General features: G+C 41.0%; 1 protein-coding gene across 1 annotated transcript in view; it reads left to right on the top strand.

Annotated features, from left to right (window-relative positions):
* The first annotated feature begins 963 nt into the window (after positions 1–963).
* Positions 964–14,762, top strand: part of HEATR6 (HEAT repeat containing 6) — a 33,106-nt gene continuing 19,307 nt past the window's right edge. The window contains exons 1-9 of the mRNA XM_090292055.1: positions 964–1,191; positions 3,684–3,791; positions 5,543–5,683; positions 6,177–6,292; positions 7,117–7,231; positions 9,012–9,113; positions 9,979–10,116; positions 12,048–12,346; positions 13,094–13,271. Coding sequence (XP_090148181.1) covers positions 973–1,191; positions 3,684–3,791; positions 5,543–5,683; positions 6,177–6,292; positions 7,117–7,231; positions 9,012–9,113; positions 9,979–10,116; positions 12,048–12,346; positions 13,094–13,271 — 1,416 coding nt within the window. The 5' untranslated portion in view covers positions 964–972. The remainder of the gene's footprint in view (positions 1,192–3,683; positions 3,792–5,542; positions 5,684–6,176; positions 6,293–7,116; positions 7,232–9,011; positions 9,114–9,978; positions 10,117–12,047; positions 12,347–13,093; positions 13,272–14,762) is intronic.

Genomic DNA, 14,762 nt, shown 5'->3' with positions numbered 1-14,762 from the left:
TGCAGGACAAGAATTCATGTCACGTCCTGAACCTTCTGCACGCTCAGATCTCTAAGGCTTGTTCTTATATGTAAAGGGGCATTTCTGAAATTCATGAAGAACTTTTCTCTCTCAGCAGAGCCCATTGTTGTCTAATTTAACAAAGCCTAATTTGAAACTAAAGCTGAACCCTGGCCCTTTATTCCAGGCTGGCCTGCTCTCCCCACAAAACGGGCTGCTGTTGACTCAGTGAGAGGGAGAGTCACCGGGCAGCCAGAAATTGGGAAGGATCAGGAACCAAAGATACACTGGGTGGACCCTCAAAATAATATCACTTCCGCTTTCGTAATAGTAGACATTTAACTAGGTACAGAATTCATTCGAGTGGCAAATTATAGACACTACAGGGGCTACATTCATTTTTTGCCTCAGCTCCTTCCTGGCACCCTCTCCTGAGACTTAAGTTTTTGGTGGGTCTGCTCTGGCAGGCATCTGTGGGCTCCGGCGCAGGAGAGACCGGGACTGCAGAGCCTGAACACGGTGCACGTGGAAGAGATTTAGCCAGCTCTCCGCCCCCATCCTCCATGCAGGTGAGACCAAGAGCCCTGCCTGAGTCCCCTGATCTGAGTAGAGGAATGTGGTAAAACTAGCAGTTTCTGCCATTGCCGTCTACAGCGGCTCCTCACCAGCTCCAGCCGAAATCTGAAACGCTAGTAGGAAACAGGAATGTCAGTGCTGCTCAGGAACAAACTTTCTGGGAGGACAAACAGGATCTCCACTTTTCAGTCAGGGTTCAGGGAGACGTGGGCGCCGAAAAATGTCTCCAAGCAAATTTCTAATCGGTATTTGCTGGGTACTAGTCTCAAGAGCCGTTCCCCAAAGTCTTGGAACTCAATCGCGTTGGGTTGTGGCCCCAAAAAAGTATTTCCGGAACTAGAGCGGGGAGCCCGGGATGCCCCGGAAGTATTTCCCCCGTTGTTCTACGTAGGAAAGATGGCGATGGTGCAAGTAGCTAACTCCCTGCTGAACGGGTCGCCTGGAGAGGTGCCGCGGGCGCCACCCCAAGAGCAGGGCACGGCGTTCCGCCGCCTGTCGGCCAGGCTCTGCGCCATGCGCCCGGATGACAGCAGCGCTTCCCGTACCGAGATCCACCTGCTCTTAGACCAGCTCATCTCCGAGAACTACAGCGAGGGCGGCGGCGTGGCCCCGGAGGTAGGCGGGGTGCCCGGCGGAGAGGACTTCGGGAGCATCTGCTGGCCCCGGTCCCACCCCTCAGGGACCCTAGCGGGAAGCTCCCGCCTGCCTCTCGGGGCTTTTCTCACCCCGACTTCGAATTACTTAGTTCCAGGCTGGTTTGCCCCTTCCGACCATGGCACATTCTCTTTCCTCTATCTGGAAGACTGAAGTGCCGTGCAAACTTGCATCTTTCAAAACCCACTTGCTGACTTCTGTTACCAACGCGTGTGTCATCTCTGGTTCCACCTTCCAGACACACACACCCCACCCCTTTCCCGCTCCGCTCCGGCACTCAGAATGTTTTGTATGTAAAAGTCACTGCTACTATATTGAGTACACGGTACACAGATCACGTATTGTGCTTTCCCGTGCACAGTTCCAGGAACTGTAGAGCACGGGTATAATTAGCTCTATTTTACTTATAAAAACGCATAGGCTCATAAAGATCCAATGTCCTGTTGCTGGCAAAGGCAGGGCTAGAATTGGAACCTAAATCTGTCACAAAGTCCCTGCCTTTTTTGTTCCTTCACGCTAGGCTCTGCCCACTCCGCCTCCTCTTTAGAAGTACTTTGAGTAATAGTATTCATGGACATCATCTCTTGGATGCCACTTACTGAATTCCCTGAGCTCTTGACCCAATCATACCACTGCCTCTGGTGTTCACAGGCACCTCAGACTTGACTGTCCCTAAGAATGGGTGCATTATCTCCATACACACACCCTCCCCAGCTAGTCCTGTTCCCTCCACACACAAGGATGCACATGCACAGTCTGCCAAGTCACACAGGCACAGACTGTTTCTTCCCTTTCCTTCCCTCCAGGTCCTATCCAGTCTGGATTCTTTACAATCTAGCTCATAAATATATCTCAGTCCATCTCCTCCTCTCTATTCCCTTTGTCAATGCCTTGGGCCCTCAGGCCAGATGACTCTTTCTTGGACTTTTCCACTAGTCTTCTCTTACTGCCTGCTTCCAGTCTAGCTCGTCTCCAAACCTTCCTTTGCTTATTGCCAGAGCGATCCTTTCTAATTGGGGAAGAAATCTGATTATAGTAGTAAAACTTTGATTTGGAGGATCTTCCATACATATTGGTAAATGGTCAAAGCAAGTTACAGAACAGTTTGTACAGTACAAGACCAATATAGGGTGGGGGGGTTGAAAACTTATGTACATTTATAGGTACAAAGAGTTCACAACAGAATAATAGTTTGTGTCACCAAGGAACACAGTGGAATCAAGGAGTAGTTGGAGACTTTTTATTTGTATAATTTGATATTTTTGCATCAAAAATAAGTGCCTGTCCAGTTTCCCATTCTGTAACTCCTCCTTTTGTGCTCTCTGTGCAATCACTTATAACTTACTGTTCCTTAAGCACCTACTGGTGTTTTACTTCACTAGTATTCTAAGTCTTTACCCTGGCTGGTTTGGCTCAGTGGATTGAGCGTCGGCCTGCGAGCTAAGTGTCGCTGGTTCGATCTTCCAGTCAGGGCACATCAGAGAAGGAAAACTCTGACTCCAAAAAACCTCCGCTGCCTTGCGGCATACCTCTTCAGGGGAAAGGCTAAGGGAGTAAACCCCGACAGAAAATCCGGAGCCGGAGTCCCTAAGGCGGTTTGACGTTGTAGTCAACACCGGCAACTCCTGCGGCGCACCTGAAGCCAAGCTGTATTGACTCCGTCTTTCCCTTGGATCCTTCAGCTGCGAAGAGAGGGGGGGGTCTGCTGCATGGGCAACAGCAGACCCTCCATATCACCCTGCCCAGGCTCTGTAGCTTCAGCTCCACTGGAGAGGACACTCCAGCGTCATCGCAAGATGTCGATTCAACACGGGAGGAGACAGATACCGTGTCACTCCCGAGTCGGACTGCACAGCCATTCTCGGCGGTGCAGATAGACTCTTAAGAAGCTACACCATCGTCTCTTGAGACGGACGGCTGCCGACGACGATGACCTTTGGAGCACAAAGAGCTAGCTTACTATCTAGCACATAGTAGGTTCTCAGACCCTTTTTATTTCAATAAACATCAGTGGATGAATGAATAGTGCAATTTTTTTTTTTAGAACTCCCTAATTTTTACATTAAATTCATACAAGCATCATTTCTGATTTTCCCAGTGGTGTTGAAAATCTGGTTTGCTACTTTCTGGCATTTTTAACTTAAGTGTGTGCTTTTATATTATGGAAGCCTCTCTTTGGTTATTTAAGTATACCCCTTCTACCTGTATAGAGAGACTCTGGAGTCTTTAGCCTGTCAAAAACCATATTGATTCTTTTCCTTCTTTTTTAGCACATCCTATTTTTGTGATGTCATTTCCTACTCTCTGCCTCAAATTTCATCTTTCCCCATTTTGAGTGTTAATAGTCACTTTATTTTCCTATTTGCCAATGGTTTTTGGGGGAGAGAGGAGGGTCTTCACGTGACTAATAAGTATATCACTTTTTCATTGTTTTTTTTTTTTGTTTCTCGTAGGATGTCAGTACTCTTCTTGTCCAGGCTTGTCGACTGGTGCCTCTTAATCAGAATCATCTTGTCAGCAAAGTGTCTCAGCTTACCCACCATTTACTTAACACATTACAGGTAATCATTTATGAAACTTTAGAATTCAGATTATGAACTTTGAGAATAACTAAGTACCTTTGAAATATTGAGTTGGCCAAAAAGTCTGTTTAGTCTTTTTCATAAAATAAAAGACACATTTTTAATTTTCACCAATAACTTTATTGATTTAGATATTTTGAGAATGTCAGCTATACCACACAAAACTTATCAATTAGCATTGTGTAATTTAGGGTGCTGTTGGCTGCAAGAAACAGAACAGCCAGCCCAGAGTAGCTGAACAGGTTTTTTTGTTTGTTTGTTTGTTTGAATGATGCCCTGAGGGAGGCAGCTGTAAGGGCACTTAGAAACAAGAGGATTACTGGCGTCTTTCCACCCGCAGTATGTGAGTTATCCTTAGCCAGCGTCTCTCACAGTCATAAGATGGCTGCTTCAATTCCCGGCATCCTATGCTAAAGAAATAACACCAAGCAGAAACAGAAGAATGTTTATTTCTGTGTCTTTTTAATTGAAGAATGGGGAAATTTGTCCCACAGACACTCCAGCAGACCTCCCGTGATATTTGGCTGGGGAGACTTATGAGAACTCCTCTACATCATTTTGATCAGGGAATGCTAATGACCACAAGTGGCTTAAATGGGAGTATCAACCTTGACTGCACATTAGAATCACCTGGATGGCTTAAGCTCCCTAGATGATTACAGGGTGAAGCTCAACCCTAACATCACTGTTTCTCAACCTTGGTACTACTGAAATTTTGGATTAGATCGTTTGTTGTTGTGAAGGACTATCCTGTGTATTGTAGGATATTTAGCTGAATCCTTGGCCTCTACATACTAGATGCCAGTAGCATCCTTCCGCATGTGATAGTCACAGATGTCTACAGACATTGCCACATGTTCCTGTGGGAACAAGATTGCCCCTGGTAGAGAACCACTCTCTTATTAGACTAATTAGGATTTACCTTCAGGTCTCATGTGGGAGAGATGAGCACCCAGACAAAATTACTCTTCCAACAAAAAAAGAGGAAGTGAATGTCTGTAGGCTACTAACAGTGTCTGCTGCATGTGACTTCTTAAATGGAATAAGGCTGTTTTCAACTTTAGAATTTTTCAGACTGATGTGATAACTTCCAAATACTGTTCTCAGGTATATCATCTTTGTCACACTGGCAGTGGGAATAGTTTCTAATTGCCTATGGCATCTACAGCCCTTAACCAAGTCTCTAGCATTTGATGACAGTTTATCTCAGTTGTCTGTGAGGTGATATTTGGATTAGCCTACTTTGTCCCAACAAGATTATAAATGACCTGAGGACAGGCATATGCCATCTCTTCCTATTGTATTCACCACATTGTGGTGGAAATATAGTAGCTATTTAATAGATATTTACTCACAGTTTATTTGTTGAGCATTTATTATATATAAGGCAATTTAGTTGAATTAAGAAATTTCAACGATTGAGTCTTACCTATCTATATATTTACAGCTGCCAATGTCCGGTTAGTTCAAGGAAAAGTTAAAGGAAATTTGTCAGGACCTACTTTGAGTGGAGGGAGTAAAGGGGAAGAAGTGAGCAAGGCCCTGGGGCAAGAAGGCTCTGTCTTGATCAAACTTTCAAGGCCTTAAGAGCTAATCTTTTTGACACAAGAAAGATGGACACATCGCACTCTCTGTCTCTTACATAGCTTAATTTGGATGAGCATACATGTCTGAAAAGGATTAAAAACTTTTTTGAATTTGGTCATATGTATTTTTTCCTCTACCTATAGGTGATTGTTGATGAACAGAACCTGAATTTCCTGTTGACGTATACGATTTCTGCTCTTCAGCAGTGCAGTTCCTGGACACACGTGAAAATTCTTCAAGCCCTGGCAGCTCTGGTTTATGGCAATAGCTCAAAATGTCAAAAGGTAGTTTAAACTGTGTTCCAGGTTGTTTTTGTTTGTTTGTTTTTGTTTTTGTTTTGTGAAGGGTTAGGGGCACAGGTTCAGAACCAACAGGCCTTTGTTTAGGTTTCTGTCCTGCCATCCATTAGATGTGTCTGAGCAGCCCTTACTCAACCACTCTGAGGCTCATTTCTTCATGTGTGAAACAGTTCTGAGGATGAAGTGAGACAGTACTTGTAAAGTGCTTGGCACTTCATCAGTATTAACCTTTATTATCTGTTATCATTACCCTTCAGCTATGCAGCCAAGACTAAATCCTTTTGCCACTCCCTAGGCTAGGAGCGATGGCCCTTACTGTTGTCTTTTGGCATATCCTTGCATGCCCATCTGAAAGATGTTCCGAGAAGCTAGTTTTTTGGTGTTTAACTGCCCTTTAGTAAAAAAAAAAAATCTGTTTAAAGAGTAGTATTTTTCAAAAGCAGTTTTTTGACCAATATTGGCTGTTATTTTGTTTTAGTACCTCCCAGACTTATTAGGCAAGCGTGGACTCTTGGTGAAGTTGAGTGACTTGGCTCAGTCTGACCCTGAAGTTAGGAGAGCTGCAGTACATTGTATGGCAAACTTATGTCTCAGGTATGTGGATCCAATCAGATTTCCTAGTTGTAATAATATGGGGCCTCTCGTGGGCCCTTTGTAGGTGGTTCAATCTGTCTGAAGCCAGAGCCAACTTAGAAAAATAACCTACTGTTCTTTGCTAATAATATCATCTTATTTTGTTTATTTTTAATTTTCATATTGCTTGTAAAGAAATGAAGGAAAAATAGACTAGGACCTTATCCCTAAATATAGTAATGTGATATATGTGCAGTATGTCAAGGTTTTGTTTCCTGCTGATATAAATTCTGACCTTATTCAGTCTTTTAGAAGGGTATATTCATATGAATTGAAGCTTTGATGAGATTTGCCTGTCAAGGCCAATTCCTTCTAAGAAAACAGAACCCATCTCAGCTGCCCACTTGTAGATTCCTGCAGTAGAAAATGAGCAGCGCAGATTCCAACTGAGGCATGACATTTTGTCTCCATTGCCGTGTTGTCCCGTGACCAGGAAAGCAGGTCTAGCTACGTGATTCCGACTTGACAGGACCTGTCTGCATCATGTCCTTTGCAGAACTAAATACGATTTTTCCCCATACTTCTTCCACTACAAACTTCTGTAACTTCCCTGTGCAAATCATTCTTCTTATTCACTTCAGTCTTGGGCCTGTCCCACAGCATTAATTAACCGAAGTGCACAGGTCTTCCATAATACAGTTTCATCCAAGGGCATATTCCAACTCCATTAGTCTATATTATTGCTGCCATTAGTCTATATTATTGCTGCTTTCAACTCTTACTCTTTTGCAAGCCCCATTTCAAAGGAGACTGAGTTTGAGTTGCTTTCTCTGTGTGTGCTTTAGTGTGCCCGGACAGCCGTACCTGGAGGAGCCCTACCAGAATATCTGCTTCCAAGCTTTCTTGACCACTTTACAGTCTCCAAAATCATCTGATATGGATGATATCACGTTTTGCATGGTAGGTGGAACTACCACTAATCTTGTGAACGTTACGGATGTGTCTAGAAGCAGCAGTGGAACAGAAGCTGTTACCGAAGAGTTTGATTTGGTGGCTGTATTAGTTTAATCTAGAGATACAGGCATTAGTGGAATGCTGGTAACCTAAAAAGACTGAAAAGGGGAAGGGACTAGTCAAGGAACATGTATTAATGACCCACAGACATGGACAGCAGGGTGGGTATTGGCTGTGGGTGTGGGGGTAGGTGGGGCAGGGGAGGGCAAAGGGGGAAAAATGGGGACAACTGTAATAGAACAACAGTAAAATATTTTAATTAATAAATAAAAAAACTGAAATCATATCTTTCAAGTTTAAATTACAAGAAATTGGTTTGTTTTTTTTTTGTTTGCTGTTGTTTTGTTTTACAACTCCGGGTTTTTAAAGAAAACTATTTTTCCCCCTCCTGACTGAAAAAACAATACAGTTTCAGACTAGTGACTACCTCTTAGATGGAAATAAAGAGTGGATTCCACAATATATACAGTATTTTATTTCTTTTTAAAAAAATATGATGCAGCTCTGACTGGTGTGGCTTAGTGAGTTGGGTGTTGTCCCACAAACTGAAAGGTTGCTGGTTCAATTCCCAGTCAGGGCACATGCCTGAGTTATAGGCTGGGTCCCTGGTTAGGAGTGTTCAAGAGGCAGCCGATCAGTGTTTCCCTCCCTCTCTTTCTCCCTCCATTCCCCTCTCTCTAAAAATAAATAAATAAAATGTTTTTTAAAAATATGATATAAATATGATAGTTCAAGTATTTTAAATTCTGAGTGGCACATTTCAAAAATTACAGACTTTAGATGGTGAAGTTCCTTATAGTCCTCTGCTCAGATACAACCACTTGGGAACAAATTGTTCTGCATGCCCCCAGATTTTTTTCTATATGTAAATGATCATATTAAATATGTAGTTTTGCCACTTTTCTCCTTTTTAAGGTTAATATCTCTTGGACCTCTTTTCATTACCTATTCCTGTACCTCATGCTTTCTCTCGCTGGCAGACCTTGGGCAAATTACTTAACTTTTTGAGCCTCCGTGTTCCTCATCTGTGAAATGGGGCAAAGGGTCCTATGAGGAGTATATGAAATAAAGCATTTAAAGTGCTTGTCATTCTTACTGTTGACTTTTACATGTAGCAGAGGGTTAGCTTCTTATATAAGCATTGTCATAATTTATGGAAATGGAAGTTTTTTCAATGTTTTTACTATTTCAAACAAGGCTGCAATTTACATCCTCTCCATGTGAGGAGTGTTTCTTAAGGACAGAATTCTGGAAATGAGTTACCGGCTCAAAAAATCAATCTTGATCGGAATTGTCCTCCAGAAACCTGTTCCCACATTTCATTTCTTTGCCTTTAAGAGCTGCTGAGATTGCTGCATTCTAGATTTTCCACTTCTGACCTCTGCTGCCACTTTTTCATTCCTATCACATTCTTTCCACCGAACATGTCTTCTTTTTGTTCTTACTCACCATTTATACATGCTGGTTTATAGACATGTACGATAAGACCCCTCTTATTCAATAAGAGCACTCTGTTCTTCTGGAAAATAATTAGTTCATCACATTTCTTCCCTGGATTTTTTTTCTTTTTTCCATTTTCATTTTTGGTTTTTTCCCCCTCTCTGTCTAAAGGTTTATTCATCATCTAGAGACATTTTCTCCTCCATTCTAAGTGGTGCTAGAAAGCTGATCCCTGGACAACCATATCTCATTTACCTCTTAACTTGGTCTCCTTTTTCCCCCCTAGTTGTTACAAAATGCATTAAAAGGTATACAGTCTCTTCTGAATGGTGGGAAGATGAAACTGGCACAGACTGATGAACTTGGAGCTCTCCTAGCTGTGCTAAAGGTAAGACATTGTCTGTTTAAACCCACATCCTCATTGTGGTTAGTGTCTTTCCTATTTAAACCCCAGGTATAAGGACCACTTAATCAATCCAAGGCTAGCTTTAGGGTCTTACATCTTAAGAGAGAAGAATAAAATGCTCATCTTCAAACATACTTAAAATTAAGAACTGAAAATAATAAGCCTTGCTTTAGTAAATGTATCAAAATTCCATAATTTAATCTGTTTACCTTAATTTAGGAAGGGAATGGGTATGATCTGTAGATAATTTAATTTTAAATGATCTTGAACCTCTTTATGTTTGAAAGAAGAGCCAGGGCTTCTCCTTGGCTCTCACCTCCATTTAGTAGGCAGGCCATCCTTTGGCTTCTGAGCCTGCCAATCAGTGGGAAAGTCATGTCAGCCTCTCTGGGGACCCAACTGTCTTCAGAAAATAGTAAGAAGCTTTGTGCTGGCCTCAGATTAAAGCCATGTATGAAAACTTAGCTTTATCATGACTGAAATTTTAATTTTTCCCCTGTGCCATCTCCCCTACTCCCAGATAGTCAGGGAGATAGATATCTAGGTGTGGATATGGATAAGCTAAATTTAAAAAATTACATTTAGATAAAATAATTAGATATAACTGGATAAATTATAAAATTAATAAATAAAAATAATAAGTAAACTAAAATCAAATCTAACCTGATCTGACCCAACTGGATGAGGTTAAACTCTTTGTTAAGTCCTACAAGCTATCTATCTTCTGTCCCATTTTTAGTTGCTTAATAAGCTTCTAAACATTAATCTGTTATGTGATCCAGAACATAATGAATAATTCTGGTTTTTGACTACATTTTCTGTGCATTTTCTTAATCATCATCACTAGAAATGCATGTTTTATGGACTCCCTGGAATAAACATAGAGATGCCCGCGGTGTTATACCCCACTCTGCTTCCTCAGTATGATGGGCGACCGCCTATCAAATCACAGCTATCAGAATCCAGCGCATCTCGACCAACTGCGGTATGCTTATGTCTATTTAGATTTAAGTGGCGGATTGTTTTTAATTGCTTGCTATGTGTTTTCTATGATTTGCATCACTACTGCGCCAAAGGCTCACCTTGAATTTGATTCAGTTTAGGAGTTTTAACGTAGTGAATTTAAATTCACCACACTGCGGAAAATACAAGTCAGAGCATCTTACACTTCTAAGATACCTAGTCAGTATAACAGCTATAAAAATGGGCATTCACTTTACACCCAAAGCCAAGCGTCCTCGTCTCTCAAATGCTCAAGATCACAAATCAACAGACTTCTTCTGTGAAAGGCTAGCCAGTGCATATTTTAGGTCTCAGTTGCAGCTGCCAGTTCTGATGTCCTAGTGCAAAAGCATCCATAGACATTTTATTAGTGAATGGGTGTGGCTGCATTCCAGTAAAACTTTACAGAAACAGGCTGTGTGCTAGGCTGGATTTGGCCTTAGGACTGTAACTTGCCAACCTCTGGACCATTAGAACCCAACTATGAGTCAACTCACTATCTTCACCCTCCTTATATTCACCAGATTTCCCAGCCCTTCCAGATAGCTGCCATCTCCCTCATGTTTCTGTTGGAGAACCTAGAATATAAGATATATGACCAAGGAGTTATATCTAGAAATGTAATATCTGATAAAAATGCTTATAATTAAGAATTATTTAGCTCATCCATCTATTCAGTATTTACCGTACATCTGCGATAGGCCAGACATTATACTAAGCATTAAAGATACAGATTGTTTTTAGGAGCTTGAGGGGAAGAAGGCAAAAATGGATAAACAACTACAATGCAATATTGTGATTTCTTTCAGCGGCATATTCACAGTACTTTGGGAACACATTCAGGGCACCCAGTCAAACTGAGGAGTAAGAAGGCTTTGTAAAGATGTGGCTAAACTGAGACTCAAGAATGAGTGGTAGTACAGAAAAGGAATGATTTTATTTTGAAGGACCAAAAGCTGCATAAATATAGAGAATGAGTGTGAGTACAGCCCGTTGTTAACTAGTCGGTGTAGTGTCAGGTGTGCAGAAGGGAGGGGTGGGACAAGTCTGTAGCAGAGGCCAAATCATAAGGGTCTTATATAGTATACTAAGGAATTTGGACTTTTATCGTATAAGAGGTGGAGATTCATTGAAGAATCTTACTTAGCAGAATAAGATGATAAGATTTGCATTTTCGAAAAATCACTGATAACAAGTGAAAGGGTATGAGTGTGGAGCCACATTAATAATCTAAGGTAGAACTGATGAGGACCTTCTTCCCCAAGGTCAGGGACCTTGAGAATGCGGAGGAGGGCACAGATTCCAAAGATTTTTGGATGTCAGAAAGAAAGTAGGAAAAAAGAAACTGGCTTTTACTTAATACCTACACCTACAAAGCTCTAAAGCCCTAAAACATGCATTGTATCTAATGGATTAACATCATCTATATATCTAGAATGGTACTAACTATGTATCTTATTTGGGAGAACTGAGAAAATAGTCACTCAAGTCATTTTCTATAGACCTTAATTCTCTTGCAGGACTCTAGTTGAGAAGGCCGAATGCTTTTACAAACACTGTGCAAGGTAGGTGGTATTAATTAGCCTTATACTCAGCAGATGGTGAAGACCAAACTCATAGAGGCTAAATGATTTGCCCAGTGTCACAGAGATGGAATTTAAACCCAGGCCACAAGTGTTGCTCTGTCCCACATTTTTCATACCTTGCTTCTCATAATCCTATCAGGTATATATAAACACTTAGCATAGTGACTGGCATACAGGGTATTAAGTAAGTGCCACTTTTTTTTCACTTCTTTCAGCTACACATTGGGAACATACTTGGTAATTAACAAACGAGAAAGTATCAATGATCAATTAGAAGCTGTTTTGAAATTGCTATCAGATATGTGTTTTCATTTGCTCCTACCATCAGAATAAAAAGAAAAAATCAAAAATGAAACCAAAGAAAATCCAGCAAGGAGAGGAGGAGGAGGAGGAACCCAGTGGTGAAAGAGAAGCAGCCCCGGTCGCTGGCTTGGGCAGAGTGTCCCTGCATGAAGGGAACACTCAGCCTCCCTCCTCCCTGGGTGTCCAGAGTTTGCCATTAGATGGAAGTGGAGCTGCAGGAAAAGATGGAGTCTCCTCACCCTTCAGTTCTTCCATTTGGAAAAGGGTCAGCAGTAGTGAGTCAGACTATTCTGATGCTGAAGGAGGCATGCAGAGTAAAATGAGGTAGTAGTATTTTGTTATATTTTTATGCCTTGCATGTAAGTTGTTATAAGTTTGCTTAAAATACTGACTGCTGCATGTGATTTAACTTGAAGATTTGCATTTATGTGGAACTTTGCATTACTCTGCATTTTACCTCATTCTCTTGATCTGCCTTTGCACATGTGGTTTCTGTGCCTGGGATATCCTTTCACTTTTTTTTTTTTTTTTTATGGCTTGTTAACTACTACTCAACAGTCATATCCTCTGAGAAGACTTTTCGGAGCCCCCTCTACCCCCACTCTGGCTTAGGTACCTCTGCTGTGTAACCCTTTTACTTATCTCTGCGTTAGTGTCAATAATAATGTGTTATAGTTATCTCTTCAACTACGTCTCTGCCGGTAATAAGCTGGTCAGTGGTGGGGGTTGGTTTATGTGTGCCACACAGTGTCTGGCACATACGTGTGGGTACTCTGCAGTGTCTCATATCTGACACTAGTTTCTTAACATGAACATGCTGCCCTCTTATTTTCTCTCTACTTGCTTTCTTAATTGTTGACTTTATTAACGTGTTATATAAACAAATTGCTTTAACATGTTTTAGTTATGTTTTGAAAAATAATTTTTAATACCATGTTGGCATTGTTAGGACTTAGAATGTTGAATTTCTCAATGTGTAATTTGAGTTACCTGGAATAAATAGTATTCCATGCTTATATTTTTTAAAAAACTATTAAAAGACATTTTTCTTTTTTATCTTGGTTATTAAAGGTCTTACCAAGCCAAAGTTCGCCAAGGAGCATTAGCTTGTTTTCTTTCTACTATAAAATCAGTAGAAAAAAAAGTTCTTTATGGCTACTGGTCAGCTTTTGTTTCTGATACACCTGAGCTTGGAAGCCCACAGTCTGTCTCCTTGATGACTCTTATATTAAAAGATCCTTCCCCAAAGGTAGGAGAATTTGGATTCTAAGTGTTAATGCTGGGAAGAAAAATCTTAAAAGTCTGTTGTTTTCTCTGCCTTATCCAGTCTTATCTGAACACAACCCTCACTCATACCAACCCAGGCCCTGACTTGAGGCCCACTCGATGGACGGGAGACTAGGAAGTGGGCTTATGTGGATACAGGCTTCGGGAGAGCCCTCTGCCCCAGGGCCTGCTCGAAGCTTGAGCAGGAGTTACTGCTTCAGATCCCCTTTGAGCTGCACTGAAGCAGCTTTGCTTTTCTCTCTTTTATGAAAATGTTGATGGCCATGGTATTTGTGATAGGAAAAAATTAAAACTGCCTTAAATACTCAGTGGACTATCATACTGGTTATGATGTACATAATGGTTATGAAGGCCATGTAAGGTTTAGAAAAGTGCTTATGATGTTTGATGAAAGTACCGAATATAGAATTATGTGATCCCAAATATGATTTTATTTCTTTAAACTTTTCCATATTTTTCAGCTCATGTATAATAAATATTTACATAGTTTAATGAGAATTTTAAAAAGAAAAATAACTTGGCAGTCATGGGTAACTGCAGCAGGGTAAGTGTCTATGGCTGATCATGTATTCAGCTCTTCTTGGATATATTAACTCCTCTCCAGAAGTTAGACTCTTACCCAACTAAGGAAAATAGTCTGCTGTGTAGATTCCCCTTATGATAATGAACATTAAAAGTGATGCTGAGTGGCATCTGGGTGTCCTCAGGTTACTAACTACCCTCTCAAAGTGAATAGCTTTGATTAAGCCAGTGGTATTATTCCTTTTCCTATTTTTTAAGATTTTACCTTGAAAATAAGGAGGAGGGCTAGCAATTCACAATCCACTGGAACTACCGATGATTATCTCCTTAAATAGCTAATTACCATATAAGAAAACTTCTAAATGACCCTTCAAAAGCTTTTACAGGGTGAAGAAAAATAAACTAGCCTCAGTTATACCCATACACAAAACATGCTTTGTAGGGTATTTCACATACCCAATATCCTAAGTATTTAAACAAGTAGAAATGTTCAAATTAACTGAATCAATAGTGAATGAACCTGGGAGAAAAAGAGAAAATGAATGGTGACAAATAAATTAGTAATGAAGCCATTCCAGTAATTGAAAGGAGAACTGCTGTAGAGGTTAAAATTATACACACATACACGTCTTAAATTTATATTTAAAGACCCTCCAGCTGAGGGTAGCTGCCATAAGCAGCCAAGGAGATGGTGCTGTAGAGCAAGTAGCAAGCCAAGTAAACCTCCTGCACTATCGCTAAGGGGATGTGGGACATGTGAGATGGGGATATGACTACAGAGAGGTTATGAGATCATACCCGATCAAAGTAGATTGAAATAATTTTCATGATGTTTCTATCTTTCTGTTTTTAAAATATCTACATTTGAGCCTTAGCTGGTGTGGCTCAGTTGGTTGGGCATCATCCTGCAAACCGTAAGGTCATTGGTTCA

Source organism: Furipterus horrens, unplaced genomic scaffold (genome assembly GCF_987537825.1).
Source record: "Furipterus horrens unplaced genomic scaffold, mFurHor1.1.pri manual_scaffold_11, whole genome shotgun sequence".
Lineage (NCBI taxonomy): Eukaryota > Metazoa > Chordata > Mammalia > Chiroptera > Furipteridae > Furipterus > Furipterus horrens.
The sequence above is the reverse complement of the archived record's forward strand: the minus strand, read 5'-3'. Positions and strand labels throughout refer to the sequence as shown.